The sequence below is a fragment of the Rutidosis leptorrhynchoides genome, chromosome 7 (genome assembly GCF_046630445.1).
Source record: "Rutidosis leptorrhynchoides isolate AG116_Rl617_1_P2 chromosome 7, CSIRO_AGI_Rlap_v1, whole genome shotgun sequence".
Taxonomy (NCBI): domain Eukaryota; kingdom Viridiplantae; phylum Streptophyta; class Magnoliopsida; order Asterales; family Asteraceae; genus Rutidosis; species Rutidosis leptorrhynchoides.
Window position 1 is genome coordinate 346,614,395 of NC_092339.1, and position 17,103 is coordinate 346,631,497.

Consider the following 17,103-nt stretch of genomic DNA (forward strand, 5'->3'; position numbering starts at 1 on the left):
TATAGTTGGATAGTGGATATTATGAAATGGTATGCATGCCTGTCAATTTTCGATGTAAAGAAAGTTTGTCTTTTAAAAATGAATGCAATGTTTGTAAAATGTATCATATAGAGGTCAAATACCTCGCAATGTAATCAACTATTGTGAATCGTTTATAATGTATATGAACGGGTCCTTTCAGGATGCAACAATAATATCTTCAATTTCTTTCATTATTTCAAAATTGAGGTGGGACAAGATTCCCTTTTGGGGTTCAATTAACAAAAACTAAAAAGGTTGTTTTTTTCTGTGAAGTAAAGATTGCTGCAAACATCAGATGAAGAGTGGGTACCTGTTATTCTGATTGCAAACTTTTGTTTGGGTTTTTTTAGTTGACCAAGTAATTGGTCGTCCGCGTTGTTTGTTTGTCGATCATGTTTAAATGAGGTGGTAGTCGATCACGTTTACATAGTAGTCGACCAGACATCAAATGAAATTTGGTCGACCACGAATATAAGGTGGTCAATAAAGGTATATGGTGGTCGACCAAAATAATGTTCCAGCAAATGATGTAATTGGGCTTAGTCATCAGTTTATTTGCCTGCCTTTTTATTTAATCTAATTTAATATATAAAAATAAATAATAATATATACTTTATTCTGTTTTCTGAAATAATACAGTGCTTGGTACTGAAACCTAAAAGTAAAATCAATTTTGGCGCGAAAAGGAGGATGAGTTCATCGGCTGTAGAGACGGAACCTGATCTGGTCTGTGAGCTCGATAACGTTCAAGGCGTAGTCGATGCCCTCACATCAGTCCGATGGAAACGTCATCAGGTTCTTTCAGATTCCATCACAAATTCGCAATTCATTTTGCTGTTTTTGTTTCTATAACCCTAATTTAGGGTTTCATATCTAATTAACTTATGTTATTCATAAAATTTAGGATGCTGTTCTAGAATTAAGCGAGCACGGAATCGTGTTAATTGTTGAAGACACTGGTTGTCTTCAAGCTAAGGTGTATTTACAGAAAGAGGTATAAACTGTAAAACTGGTATACAGATACATGGATGTTAGTATTTAACTATTTTATCTTGTATTGACATTATTAGGTATAATTTAATCATTTTTTTTAATGTTAAAACGAATGATATATAAGTATAATCAGTGACGGATCTAGGTTTAGGTTTCGTAGTCACTGGTGTCACTATTTAATTGTTCAAAAAAAATTATACTATCCAGTGATGTCACACACAAAAAATTACACTATCAAGTGGTATCACTAGTTAAAAACCCCGAAAATTTTCCAGTGCATCGCGTATTTCAGTGGTATTGTCACTGGATACAATATACATCCGCCCTTGAGTATAATTGTTGCATGTTGGTTATTTCGTGCAGCTATTTGTTCGATATGAGTACAATGCGAATGGGCGGCCTAGGTTTGGAGTAAGTTTGGGGTTTTTTGTTGATTGTCTTAACACTTTTTGTGTTCCTGGACACTCTAGCACGATCGAGTTTCAGTATCCAGGGCCTGATATGCAGCTTCTTCTCAAGTACATTTCGATCTCTGTTTTTGATATTTGTTTGTTTAAAGTAGTGATCAATGAATATTAGAGAAGTTCATTTCTAGACTTTTTGGTACGTATATCCTACAGCATCACGTGTAAGTTGATATTGATCTTAACAATGTCATTGTGTATTATGTGATGATAAAAGCACATTGTGTAAATTAGCTATGTAGTTTTGAACTTTGGAGATTGTTAAGTTCGTTATATAGTCAACCTTGTGTTGTAGCTCATGTGGTGATTGTGGCCTGCCTCTCTTAGTGAGAGGTCAGAAGTTCGACTCCTGTGGGGTGCTGTATTGCACACAAGGTTGCCCCTTAACCCTTGAATTCCACCCAAGGGTGCCTTCCGCACATTGCGTTGTGTGGGCAGTGAGGCAGGGGGGTTTTGCCGCCCATGCCCTCGGATTGAGCCGGGTTTCCTCCTGGGCAGCAGTTGGGGGCGGGTTATGCAACTGCGGGAGATGAATGCATGGGTGGTTTAGTCTCCCTCGGTGATCCCAAACTGCTGTTGAAAAAAAAAAAGTTTATTATTTAGTCACGGTGCTGAAAATTGTGTTATCGTTGGACATGTGTGACAAGAAAGAAACGTAATGAGAAAATTTTAAAAAACCAGGTTAAAAGTCTCAGAGCATGAGGGCATAATCTATGTTAAATATCACAATCACAATTTTTCAAACTGCAAAACTAACACACGACTTTCAATTTTTACTAACATATTTTGTTAGAATTGGTTGTTACTTATATTATAAGTTAAAATTTCTGTTCTAACTTCCATGTATATGAAGGCAATCTTCTGCTGTAGTATGATTCTGTTTTTTTTTTTTTTTTCCGGTTAGATCGACCGATTCATTAAATACATCTACTTATGCGGAGATCAGAACTAGGATCCCTGATACAATATCATGGGACTACAATTTTGAACCTGTAGGAAGCACCCCCATCAGTTTTACTGTTAAGGTATATATTATCTCTTCTATAAGTTTTGGAGAATGGTGACTTATACTGCAAGCTGATATCAACCGTATCGTTTTCATTTGAAGTCTGCTGCATTGAAAGAAGCTATCGATGATCTGGAATGGCCCGGGTCAAGTATCCAAATAGTCATGCAACCAACGCCTCCATCAGTTACTTTTAAAGGGGAAGGCCATGGTGACTTACAGATAGACTTCATGTATTATGCAAATATGGATCTCCTTGTTGCATTCAACTGTGATCAGATTGTATCTCACAGGCATGTAATTTTTTTTCGGTTAATTATTATTTAGCAAGCACTACATTTATTTCTTCATTGATCCATTCCTGCTCCTTCGTTACTGTAGATTTTTGAAACTATGTCAATAGCGATGAGAAAGGGATGATAAGTTTATTGTCATTTTCAAGTGGCAAAATGGGTTAGATACTTAGATAGTGGGTCAAATGGGTTAGATAAAGGGATGACATGTTTATATCAATGGAAGTGGCTAAATAATGGGTTAGATATTGGGTCAAATGGTTTAGGTCAAAATAGGTAATAGTGTGTAGGTCTAAATGGGTTGGGTAACCTGGGTTGACCCGATACACTCTATTAAGAAATTTCCATTTTTTTGTAACTTATTAGTGTATCGAATATGATTACACGAATGTTATGTTAATAAGAATATAAAGTTTAATTAAACATATGTAGATAAACTCATAAAACATTACTCAAATTGACCCACAATGGGTATAAATCTCCACCTAAAAGAAAAACAACTTACCAATGTTTGTATTGCAGGTACAAGTACAAGTTTCTTCGAGCAACAACTTCCAACATACCGAGCAGTGTGATCAAAGATAACCGAGGAAGCAAACTGACGATTGGGAGAGGCGGGATGTTAAAGGTCCAACACTTGGTTTCGGTTGCAAGGCCATCTACTGCTCAACCACATATTGATTCTGCTGGCTATCAACCGCCTAGCCGCATTGCTTATATCGAGTTCTTTGTGAAACCACTGGTTGATGAAGACAACGCATATGATTAGATTAAAGACATTTCAAGTCTTTATTTAATTCATGTACAATTAAACAATGATGCTTGTAGACATAAATCTGCAACACAACTCATATCTGGTTAGTACTATATAATTGAGCAGCTAATTAAATTCGATTTAGTTCGTATCTATTGGTTTGGGGCTGTGTGCCACGATTCAGTTATTTCAACCTTTTGAAATGGCGACCAAGTGAAACTAAAATATACATTATACAATCATAAAACAGTTTTAAATATATAAATTTGTAACATTTACCTTTGTTTTATTAAATTGTTAAGACCCGCCAAAGGGTTTATAGCCTAGCGGGATTTGAGGAGCCTTTCAGGCAAAGAGATTGGGGGTTAAAGACTTGTCATGAGCATATTCATGGATAATTTCGTATTGGATGTGGGTTGTTGTTCAATGTTTTTGTTAAGACCGACTAGACTTTGAGGCTTCGCCTTTCAAAAAAGTAAATTTAAGTCTCCTTGCCGTAGGCCCTCTTAGATTCACTTTGGTGATGGTGGTAGAGATGAAACCTAAAACTGGGTTTCATAAAAACCGAACAATAACCGAAACTATTTTTTTTTATTTATCAAAACCGGTTTATAAGAAAACTGAGCCGGGCTGAACACCTTGGGTTTCTCTAAACTGAACAGTCTTTTCCGGTTTAATAACCGGTTTTTTGAAAAACGGTTAAAATCGGTTTTGCACCTGGCTCTTTGAGTGTGTTACAATAACCGTTTATTTTGGGTTTCTCTAGTATTTTTTGTAACTTGTTTATTTTGGGTTTTTCTAGTATTTTTTGTAACTTGTTTATTTTGGGTTTTTCTAGTATTTTTTGTAACTTTTTTTTGGACCATTTTACCCCCACAAATTTATGTGTTACTGGTTTTGGGTGAAACACGTACAAAACAATTTCAATATCTCCCTAATCTCTCTCTCTATATATACTTAAATCACTTTGCTAAATGGATCACTCATAAGTTTCCGGTTCCGCTTCTGTTGAAAGCAATGTACAACTAAAATTTACACAAACGGTGATGTTGTGGGGATTAAAGCAACTATAGCCAACAACCAGATATTTGTCTGTTATGAACCAAAACTTGACGATTTGTCTAATTACTTTGTTTATGATTACGTGCAGACTTTGTGGGACTTACATATATTTTAAATCTTTACAAGTAAATGATGTTATTGGTGGGGTGATCAACTTAGGAGTTCAGTAGAAGAGTTTAAAGATGAAATTGATTAATTTGTTCTTTATGCAATAATTGCCAACACTACTGACAAGGAAGCATCTTTCAATCTTGAAATGCTTGGCAATAAGAAACGGCATAGAGAGAAAAATTCAATTGTGAACATTGACATTTAGATATAACCTAAAAGGAAAACAAAATAATATGATTACCAATTTTGAGGTTATTTTTAGCTCAGGCCAGTGGCTTGTTGCTTCAGTAATTACTTACTACTCCAGTTTAGTTAAGAAACTATTAAAATTAAAGGTTGATAAGTTCTTTAGTATGCGAAAACTCCTAGTGACAATTCTTCTGAATCTGACAACCACACAATTCAACGTCTCATATACTCGGATTTTTAATTAATGAGGCGCGTCTGTCAATAATGGCATTGGATAAAGTTGTTGACATTAAACAAAGAAGAACACATGTGCATTGCCATGCACATAAGAAGAACACGCGAATAGATTACAAAAATGATATTCTTGAGGGCAACATTTCAAGGAGGGTGGATTGTTTGGTAATTCACAGTGATGGTTCAACAATGACATTGGATAAAGTTGTTGACATTAAACAAAGAACACACAAATAGCTTACAAAAATGATATTCTCGAGGCAGTATTTCAAGGAGGGTGGATTGTTTAGTTAGTTGATAGATCGTATAGCCTAACAACACGTCCTACAATATAAGTTCAAGAATCTCTCCTTTCTCTAAAACCAACAAATTGGCTGCCATCATCTTGTGCATGTATTTCACACTAACTTAGAAGATCTTGCATTTTTAAGCTTGCCATTAATTAGCAACCACAAGGTAAAAGAATTCATTGGGATGTTTTGCGGATACCAAACCAAGAAGTACCACTCAACAATAGTTTGTTAGGAAGAGAGGATCGCCTGAACGTTGGGAGATACAAATTTGAGAGAAAATAACTCGATTACTTACAAGAATAGATTTACAGAGTATTACAAAACTCTTACAAAAAAAACTCTCAAACTCACACACACTCTCTAGGTTGTGATTACACTTCTCTGAGTGATTTTGGGATGATTTACAACTGAGGTTTGCACCTCTATTTATAGCTAAGATCTTATAGCGGTAGATAGGTGTGAACGAGGAAGGTGTCATGTGAACGGAGAAGGTGGGCGGCCGTCATCGTATTCAACTTTGCTACTTCCGTATGAGTTGCCAAGGTTGCCTTCTTTGAATATCTAGAAACAAATCTTGATTACGGCATCTAGAAGGTGAAGCTGGATTATGGCTGGAAACTATCAATTCTCCCCCTCCAGCCGAATCCACGAACATTCCAGTTATGTCTCTGCATAACTCCAACTTCTCTCGAGTCACCACCTTCGTTAACATATCCGCAGGATTCTCCTTTGTATGGATCTTGACTAGTCTCAACAGTTGTCGATCAATTACCTCGCGTATCCAATGATAGCGAATATCAATATGTTTTGTACGGGAATGGTACATGGAGTTCTTGCTCAAATCTAGAGCACTCTGACTGTCACAATATATTGTACTCCTTTTGCTTGATTCCAAATTCTTGAAGATAACGCTTTAACCACAAAATTTCTTTTCCAGCTTCTGCGGTAGCAATATACTCTGCTTCAGTTGTGGATAATGCAACACACTTTTGTAGTCTTGACTGCCATGAAACAGCTCCCCCTGCAAAAGTGTAAATGAATCCTGAAGTAGATTTCCTACTATCAGGATCTCCGGCCATTTCCGCATCTGTATAGCCTTCCAAGATTGGATCAGCTCCCCCGTAACAAAGACATAGATTCATTGTACCTTTAAGATATCTGAGAATCCATTTTACCGCCTTCCAATGCTCTTTCCCGGGGTTGGAGAGAAAACGACTCACCGTTCCCACTGCATGAGCAATATCGGGCCTTGTACACACCATTGCATACATCAAACTTTCAACTGCTGAAGAATATGGTACTGAAGACATTTCCCCGATCTCTTCCTTGGATGAGGGACAAGAACTCTTGCTTAACTTGAAATGGTTAGCTAATGGAATGCTAACAGGTTTGGCATTGTTCATATTGAAACGTGAAAGCACTCGTTCAATATACTTCTCCTGAGATAGCCATAACCTTTTATTCTTCTTGTCTCGGGTTATCTGCATTCCCAAAATCTGTTGAGCCTGTCCTAAGTCTTTCATGTCAAAAGACTTAGAGAGTTCCTTCTTCAGCTGGTTGATCTTCGTTGCGTCTTTCCCTACGATCAAAATATCGTCTACATATAGTAGAAGAGCAACGAAATTTCCTTCAGAAAACTTCTGAATGTAGACACACTCATCTGCTGCAGTTTTCTTGTACCCTTGACTCACCATGCACGAGTCAAACTTCTTGTACCACTGCCTAGGTGCCTGCTTTAAACCATATAAACTTTTCTTCAGCTTGCATACGAGGTTATCTCCTGAAACCTCAAAACCTTCCGGCTGCTCCATGTAAATTTCTTCATGTAAATCCCCATGAAGAAAAGCTGTCTTTACATCCATCTGTTCAAGCTCCAAGTTCATACTTGCGACCAATCCAAGTATGACTCTAATTGAAGTCATCTTGACTACTGGTGAAAATATCTCGTCAAAATCAATCCCTTTCTTCTGTTGGAATCCTTTGACTACAAGTCGTGCTTTGTATTTCACCACTTTTCCACTACCATCCTTTTTCAGCTTGAACACCCATTTGTTTTTCAGTGCCTTCTTCCCGCGTGGAAGTTCTACAATCTCATAAGTTTGATTTTTCTGCAGAGAATCCATCTCATCCTGCATTGCGAGCAACCATTTTTCTTTATCCTTATGAGTTACTGCTTCATGAAAACTCTCTGGTTCTCCATCTTCAGTAAGTAGAAGGCCTCGGATTCTGGATATCTACTCGATGGAATCCGACCTCGTTCAGATCTACGAACTTCTGAGGAGATCCACCATCATCTTGACCTTGTGATGGTGCTGGAACGTCTCGCAGATGGGGTTGTGGCTCCCCCTGCTCAGCACCGTCATTTTCCTCATTATCTTCTACTTCTGGCATTTCTTCTTGCGCTTAAAATTCATTTTTCATGAATGATTCCGTTGTTGCCTCTGGCACCTGAGCAGCAACATTTGTCTTCTGAGATATTGTGGGCTTTTCAATATATTCTATTGTCTGGCTTTCATGGAACACCACGTCCCTACTTCTGATCACCTTTTTCTCCTTTGGATCCCATAATCTGTATCCAAATTCTTCATCTACATAGCCTATGAATATGCATGGAGTGGTCCTTGCATCCAGCTTCTGCCTGAGCTCCTTGGATACATGTGCGTACGCCAAACATCCAAATACTCTTAAGTGAGAGTATGATGGATCCTTTCCAGACCAAAGTTTCTCCGGAACTTCAAAATTCAGTGGTACTGATGGAGATCGGTTGATCAAGTAACATGCGGCTCTGACTGCTTCTCCCCAGAATGGCTTTGGCAGCTTAGCCATACTGAGCATGCTCCGAACACGTTCCATGATTGTTCGGTTCATTCTTTCTGCTATACCATTGTGTTGAGGGGTACGTGGAACTGTCTTCTCATGTCGGATGCCATATGATCTGCAATAGGCATCGAACTGCTTGGAAGAGTATTCACCACCGTTGTCGGATCGAAGACACTTTAACTTCTTTCCTGTCTCACGTTCTACCATGACATGGAACTGTTTGAAGTAATCGAACACCTGGTCCTTCGTCCGCAAGAAATATACCCACACCTTTCGAGAAGTATCATCGATAAACGTCAGAAAATATCGATTGCCGCCAATTGATTCAACCTCTAAGGGACCGCAAACATCAGAGTGTACCAGACTGAGTAACGTTGATCTTCTCGTTGAAGAGGAATTAAACGAGAATCTATGCTGCTTACCAAACAGACAATGATTGCAAGGATCTAGTGCAGCGTCCTTGTCTACATTGATAAGCTCCTTCTTTATTAGGGTAGATAACCCTTTCTCACTCATGTGACCGAGTCTCTGGTGCCATAAATTTTGTGAAGCCTCTTTTTCTGCAACATTAATGCTGTCTGTGCAGATCTTCACATGATTTTTGTATAGTGTGCCACAAATGTGTCCTCGAGCGACTATCATAGCGCCTATTGACAATTTCCATGTGCCTCTACTGAAATGACTATCATAGCCCTGTTTGTCAAGAGCTACCCCAGAAAGTAAATTTAGCCGAAGATCTGGCACATGGCGGACATCCTTCAAAGTGATTGTGCTCCCGGAACTTGTCTTTATCTTGACATCACCATTTTTGACAATCTCAGCGGAACTGGAATTTCCCATCTTCACAGCTCCAAAGTCACCAGCTTTGTATGTTGTGAAGTATTCCTTGTATGGAGTCACGTGGTAGGAAGCTGCAGTATCTACCACCCATTCCGTGTCTTCTCGTGAGACGTGAAGGCATGTCTCATCATGGGTTGAACAATAAGCTACCTCACTAGAGATAGTCACTAATGTTTCTCCACTTTTATTCTTCGGCTGTGAACTGCTCTGATGTTGTTCCTCTTTTAATTTATAACAGTTCTTCTTCATATGTCCCTCAAATCCACAATGATGGCATTTATATGTTGGTTTTCTGCCATCAGCTGACCTGCCCATGCTCTTGCTTCTGCCTCTACATTTATTTTTGCTACTCATTCGCTGTCTCCCCCGATTCTCGGTGATAAAGACATGGGTCTGATCTGTGCCCATGTCTTTTCTCCTTGCCTCTTCACTGAATAGGGCATCCTTGACCATTGACATGGTAAGTTTTCCATTCGGGGCTGAGTTGCTGAGTGTTACTACCAGCATTTCCCAACTATCGGGAAGGGAACTAAGTAGCAGTAGCGCCTGAACTTCATCGCCAAGCGGCATCTCTACAGACGATAACTGGTTGACCAAGCTCTGGAACTCACTGGTAGGCTCGGCAACTGAAGTTCCACTTTTGAGCTTCATGTTGACTAAACGCCTCATCAGCAGGGCTTTATTCCGAGCAGTCTTGGCCTGGTACATGTCCTCCAACTTTTTCCAGAGGACATATGCGTCTGTCTCTTGTGCAACATGGTGGAAGACACTATGATCAATCCATTAACGGATCTGACTAATAGTTTTTCGGTTTGATTTCTTCCACTCTTTCTCTTTGGCAGAATCAGGGTTTATACCCTTCAATTCAATAGGATCGAACAAATCTTTACAGCTAAGGAGATCTTCCATCCGAAGTTTTCACAGCTTGTAGTTTGTGGCTGTGAGCATAATCATAGCTCCGGAAGATGATGTTGACTCTTCTGTGGACATTATCACCTTACAAATAATTTTTCAACACAAACGGGGTTGAATTGTAGAAAACAGAGATCACTGTTACGTCCGGAACGGTTGAAAATGGTGGAATAGACACTTCGCGGCTTAAATTCCACTTATGGGGCAAAATTATAATTTTCTAAACTTTCAGGGACCAAGAATGAATTTCTGAAAATTTCAGGGACCAAATTGTAAAATTTCAGAATTGCTACAGTACTGCTACAGTACTGCTACATGAACTTGCTACAGGAACTTGCTACAGTGCCGCCAGCTGCTACAGTGAATTGCTACCGGACTGCTACAGTGATCGTCTTCTTCGGCGAAAATTCCGGCACCGGTCGTCTTCTCCGGCGAGATTCCGGCGAGTTGACCAAACTTTGACCGCGTTTTCTGGGCTCGTTATAACTCCGTTTAAGTCACCGTTTTTTGCGTTGGACTCGGTTCGACGAGACGAATCCAATAGTACACTCAAAATTGGATTTTGAGAAAACTTCAGAAGACCCAAAAACTCAACCAACGTCTCTAACCAAGCTCTTGATACCGCTTGTTAGGAAGAGAGGATCGCCTGGACGTTAGGAGATACAAATTTGAGAGAAAATAACTATATTACTTACAAGAATAGATTTACAGAGTATTACAAAACTCTTACAAAAAAAACTCTCAAACTCACACACACTCTCTAGGTTGTGATTACACTTCTCTGAGTGATTTTGGGATAATTTACAACCGAGGTTTGTACCTCTATTTATAGCTAATTTATAGCTAAGATCTTATAGCGGTAGATAGGTGTGAACGAGGAAGGTGTCGTGTGAACGGAGAAGGTGGGCGGCCGTCATCGTATTCAACTTGCTACTTCCGTATGAGTTGTCAAGGTTACCTTCTTTGAATATCTAGAAACAAATCTTGATTACGGCATCTAGAAGGTGAAGCTGGATTATGGCTGGAAACTATCAAATAGGAGCATGAGGCCGTAGGGAGTCCCAAGCCAAGCGAACTGAGAAATCATGCAGGTTACCATTTCACCTTCTCCACTTAACAACATCCGGCTAACTTGGAGGCACCTGAAGACTTTATAATATTGGATATTTCGATCTCCAATAGTTAGGCCAATTTCAACCCAGATTAGATAGCATATCAGCCACCATCAGGCGAGAGTTATACCCTACTCGACGAATATCCCACATTGGAATTATAGAAGCAAGAGGGCCATAATCACACCATGTATCGAACCATGCACACGTAGAAACGCCATTCCTCACCTTATGAATGATAAACTCCCTTATAGAATCTGAATATTCAAGATTTCTCTCCATCCACGGCTCGAATACGCGAAAATATCAACAATTCAAAAGTTCTATCTATTCAACCGAAATGAGTGTCTCCATTCATAATAATTGGTACTAGAGCAATCCATTTTTCGAGTCCCGATACCCTGGAGTGGTGGCCTATGGTTTAATGAGTTGGACCTGCAAAAGAAGGGTGTCAACATTGACCAACATAGCCGTGACCATTTCAATCAAAGTGACTTCTGACTTAGGGTAATTTGTTTCAAAAGAAGAAATTAAACTCTTTTAACCGTAAGTTCCTTTTGTCCTACTTGAACCGATAGCAAAACGTATATGTAAAGGGTTTTTGTTTTTAGAATTTATAGCCCTATATAAAATTTCATGTCCTATTCGATGGCCTACGTTGCACCAGAGTCGTCTCAATAATCTAGAAGTCCATGTGCGTTGAATAAAAAATGTGCCTTTATAAATGTTCTATTTTTTAGTACATTTAAACTAAGCTTTTTAAGCTAATGATTCGTAAAACTAAGACTTTTAAGCTAATGATTCGTAAACTAGTTAATTACGGAGTACAATTTATAATGTTTGCCTCAATGATATTCCGTCACCGGATAAGTTTAAATGAAAAAAAAAATAAAAGTTTTTTTTTTTTTTTTTAAACTGTGGTCCTTCAAATTTCTAGGTCCTTTTCAGTTGCACACTTTACTCATGTTCGAGAGACACCTCTGCTTGTGTTCTTAGACTACAAATAACGCGGTGTCACGAGGGATATTTGACGATGATTTGGCATTTTTGACGCCCTCTGACACCCCCAACGCAGCGTAGATCTGACGCATGCGGGCTTTAGTAAGGGGACTGACAAACACTTTTCGATATTTTCAGACCAATAAGAAATTAACACGAGTGTATATATATTTCATTTATTTATTTTTATACTCAACTTGCAATCATATTTACCACATCACCCAAAAACATTTTCACTCTTTCAAATCTAACACTCGCCATTGTTTAAGTTCACTTCATGACATTGTCACGTCATAATTAAAAACTCACTTTTTCTTCAAAAAGTGTACCAATTGACTTCACGTCACATTAGGGTAATTTTGGTTTAAATGTCGGGCTGAATATGATGTCAATACAAGCTTGGGATGATGTTATTAACAGATTCACGACGAGACTCTCTTTGTGGAAGGCAAAATTACTATCGGTGGGAGGTAAACTTACGCTCACAAAAGCCGTTCTAAGCAATCTCCCAATTTATTTTATGTCTTTATATAAGGTACCGAAGGGAGTTTTGGATATGCTTGAGTCTATTAGAAGGATATTTTTGTGGGATGCTTTTGACAGAAAAACAATAGCGTGGATAAATTGCAAACAAACAATGGCAAATAAGGATTGTGGGGGGTTGAGTATTGGTAGTTTGAACGCAAAAAACCTGTCTCCTATGCAAGTGGTGGTGGCGATTTAAGATAGAAAAGGAGACGTTGTAGCGAAAAATAATTGTGTCACGGTGAAAATGGAAGTCTTCATGAACTAGAGTGCAATCACATCAAATGTCAAACATGGAAGAACATTTAGAAATGTGGCAAGGATTTAGATAAAATGGGCATTCCTTTCACCTCTTCGTTTGTCCGAAAATTTGGTAGGGGTAATGAAGTCTCGTTTTGGAAAGATGTTGATGGAAAATCGTATGTACTTTTACCAAAACAGATTAACGCAGCGGATAGTTAAAATAATAATCTTTTATTATTTTATGAACAAAATTTAACAAGATTAAATTTTCACTTATTTAATGAAACATGCATACGATTAATCTTTCTCAATGATCCAGTTACACCATAATAATTGTCATGAATATTAAAACAAAAGAGGAGTTAACGATATACCTTTCTTGGAGAAATTGATGAGACGGAGAGAAACTTACGATCTTGGACCGTCTCTTTGGATAGTTCACACTACACTTCAAATTACCGTCAATGGATGCTAGTCCAAACCCAAAGAAACAAATTAATATAATCAAATTATATTAATAAGCAATAGATAAATATTACTTCGTATTGATTTCGTTTCATAAACAAAATGGCATGTAGCTTTCTTGATCTTTGAGATGTAAGAAAAGGTTTTAATTTTGTTTGTTTTGTTACTCTGTACCAAAAACAAGAACCAATATATATATTTGAGGAGTACATGTAAAAACAACTCGTGAACCTTTTTCAATTAACCCGTGAATTCAAATTAGAACGAATATATATCATAAAGTCGTATTTCTCAAATACTTCAGGGGTATATTATGTAACTTATAATTAATAATTTCTATCATGTCGCTTTCATATAAATAGTAAATTAATTAATTTCGATTCATTTACTATTCATATGAATAGTAAATGAATTAATTTCGATTTACTATTTTGTTACTTGAGTGTATATATATATATATATATATATATATATATATATATATATATATATATATATATATATATATATATATATATATATATATATATATATATATATATATTATTTGACGTCTCGGTGTATATGTGTGTGACTCTGAAGGCTCAAATGAAGTTGGCCATATAGTTATATGTTGTACCTTGTACATTAATCCTACAGACTCCCACTTGTGCATGGCACAACACCAAATAACTATACAAATAATGGTAAGCGTCTAGCAACACGTCATTGTCCCCAAATTCACGTGAGGGTAGTTTCTCGAAAATGTTTATGGTAAGTGTTAAATGTCATTCGTGTCTATCACGAGCTTTACATTATACCCAATAATGGCCTTTATAACAGCCTTATTCAGGACAGCGTTTAACCATATCAAAATATAATGCTACACTCATCAAGACGGGCGTGCATCTCAAGTCTAAGGACACAAAGACATAATCACTAAAAGATTCACTACTGACTACGATCCATGTAGTGACATCTCATGGTTGGGTCATTCCTGTGATGACCCGGAAATTTCCGACTAAATTTAAACTTAATCTGAATATGATTTCGACACGATAAGCAAAGTCTATTAAACTGAGTCTCAAAATGTTGGAACTATTTTACATAGATGCATTGACTCTGACTATTCCCGACGATTTATGAACATTTGTTTGTAAATAAATATGTATACATATATAAAAGTATGTATATATATATAATAAAGTGAAATTATAAAATATAAACATTAGAATTAAATATGTAAAATAAAATATAAAATAATTAAGTGTAATTTAAAATGAATCTATATATATAAAAATATATATATGATTTCTGGGTATAAATATTATTATGTGTATATTGTAATACATATAAGGTTATAAATAAATAATATATATTCAATAAACGTTATTATATAAAGTAGTACATAAATACTACATAATTAATAATATAATACAGGTTAAAATTTAGTTGTTATATTAAAATTATTACTTTCAAAAATATTAACATTAATATCAGTATTGTTAATAGTATTATATATATATATATATATATATATATATATATATATATATATATATATATATATATATATATATATATATATATATATATATGAGTGTGTGAAATTGAATACATTTGAATTATTGTAATATTATTGTTATTAACATTATTATTATCATTATTAATATCATTCTTATTATAAATAGTAATAAAATTATATTTTAGTTATCATGATTAATATTAGTATTATTATTAGATATTATTATTATTATTATTATTATTATAGATTATCAACATTATTATTATTATGAAAGTAATATAATTCATTAATATTATCATTAATAACATTGTTATTAACATTATTATTATTAACAAATATTGTTATCATTATTCTTAAATTATTAGTATGATGATTATTATTAAAGCTAACTATATTATTTTTGTTTAGATATATAATATCTGTATTATTTATTATTATAAATTATATTATTATTACTATTAGTATTTTAATAATTAATAATATATATTTACATTTATTAATAAAAAGATATAAAGGAGAAACAGATGAATCCAAATCCCTTGTTACAATCTAACTGTACGTAATTTTGTTTTCTGGTCTTTAAATCGAATCTCAATCAATTACATTCCAAAATCTGTTAGATATAGTTTTAACTTTTTTTATTTTCTTTCATTTTTTTCTGTCCTTGCAAATATTTCCTGTCGACTGCGAATCTGTTTATAACAATGGAATTATTCAGTGATATTGATTAACACATTCAACCTTTTATCATCAATCACCTACAGCCTAAATCTCGCGAATTCAAAACAGAAAAAAAATCAATTTTTCAGTCGTTATTCTCTGTTTCTAAACTCAAATTGCAAAACTAAGATTTCGAATAAAATTTCAAATTGTGTAAATGAGGTTTTGTTAGGAATGTATTACTCAAACTTTCTGCAAAATCTCATATCCTAATTCATTATATCAAATTCCAATTTTTAAGTCAAAGTTTCGAATCCAAAAAGTCAAAGCTTGTGTTCATAGCGAAATTCGACTTCCAGTTGATAAATTAGGTTCAATTAAGGGTACAAATAGATTATAGAAAGGTTTTGAAATCTTTTTCATGTTGAAAGAATGATCTAAAACGTTGTTAATTTTCGAATTGCACTTTGAGTTCATCGAGTTCTTCAGCGACTGTTTTCTACTGATTTATTTTTTTCTTTCTTTCTTTTTCTTTCCTTTTCTATTAATGCAAGTCAATCACGGACTGTTGTATCCCAATTTCATATCGTAAGTTCAATTAATGAACTAACAATCGCGGTTGTATTTTTCCTCTGGTCATCGAGTGTATGATAAGGAAGAAAGATACATAATTACGGGTTAAACATAATAAAAATGAAGATAATAACAGAAAGACATAAGCAGCGTAACGGTTGGGTTGTTGATGGGTTTTCGAGAGGTCTCGAGTTCGATCCTCACTTAGTGCATTTTTTTTAACAAAGGCTTGTGGAGGTAGTTTTAAAAATCTAAATTATAATTATTATTGTTATTATTATTATGATTGTTATTGTTATGTATTATTAATTATTGATATTAATTCAAGTATTATTATTATTATTATTATTGTTATTATTATTATTATTATTATTATTATTATTATTATTATTATTATTAACATTATTAGTTAGAAATTATTAGTATTAACATTATTATTATTATTATAAGTATTATTATCATTGTTAATATTATTGTTAATATTAGTTATTATTATTATTATTATCATTATTACTAATAAAAGTCATCATTACTATCACAATTAAATATTTCAATTATGACTACTATTATTATCATTATCACTAGTATTATTATTAGGTAATAATATTATTAATATTATCAATTGTATTGTTATAAGTAATATTAATATTATTAATCGTACGATGTTAGTATTATTAAGAATATTATGAATATGGTTAACATTGGTATTATTGTTATATAAAAAAAATGATACAATTTATTAGTACCTTCGTAAATATTAATAATATTATCATTTTAGATATATAGTAGAACTATTATTATTAACATAGGTATCAAATTTTAACAATATCGTTATTATTATTAGTATTATCGATATCAAGAAAGTTATTATTGTTAATAAATCATTATTAACAAAACTATCATTTTGATACAAATAACTATTTTATACTTATTACATATATTATAATTATATTAATAGTTTATATACCTACATATCAAACGTAATAACAATATTTATATAAATACAAATATATAACCAACTAATAATATT

The 17,103-nt window shown here is 34.8% G+C and overlaps 1 protein-coding gene across 1 annotated transcript; it reads left to right on the top strand.

The window, feature by feature from the left end:
• Positions 1–665: 665 nt before the first annotated feature.
• Positions 666–3,669, top strand: LOC139858821 (uncharacterized). Its single transcript, XM_071847659.1, has 6 exons — positions 666–816; positions 926–1,015; positions 1,378–1,532; positions 2,383–2,503; positions 2,587–2,777; positions 3,300–3,669. The coding sequence occupies exons 1-6, from the start codon at positions 712–714 to the stop codon at positions 3,544–3,546; spliced, it is 909 nt and encodes a 302-aa protein (XP_071703760.1). The 5' UTR covers positions 666–711; the 3' UTR covers positions 3,547–3,669.
• The last annotated feature ends 13,434 nt before the right edge of the window (positions 3,670–17,103 follow it).

What these genes read in the sequence shown, in the direction of transcription:
- LOC139858821 (XM_071847659.1), top strand. Translation starts at nt 712, where the DNA reads ATGAGTTCATCGGCTGTAGAGACGGAACCTGATCTGGTCTGTGAGCTC. An exon ending in AGGTGTATTTACAGAAAGAG is followed by an intron (nt 1,016 to 1,377) that starts GTATAAACTGTA and finishes TATTTCGTGCAG; the next exon opens with CTATTTGTTCGATATGAGTA. An exon ending in CCATCAGTTTTACTGTTAAG is followed by an intron (nt 2,504 to 2,586) that starts GTATATATTATC and finishes TTTCATTTGAAG; the next exon opens with TCTGCTGCATTGAAAGAAGC.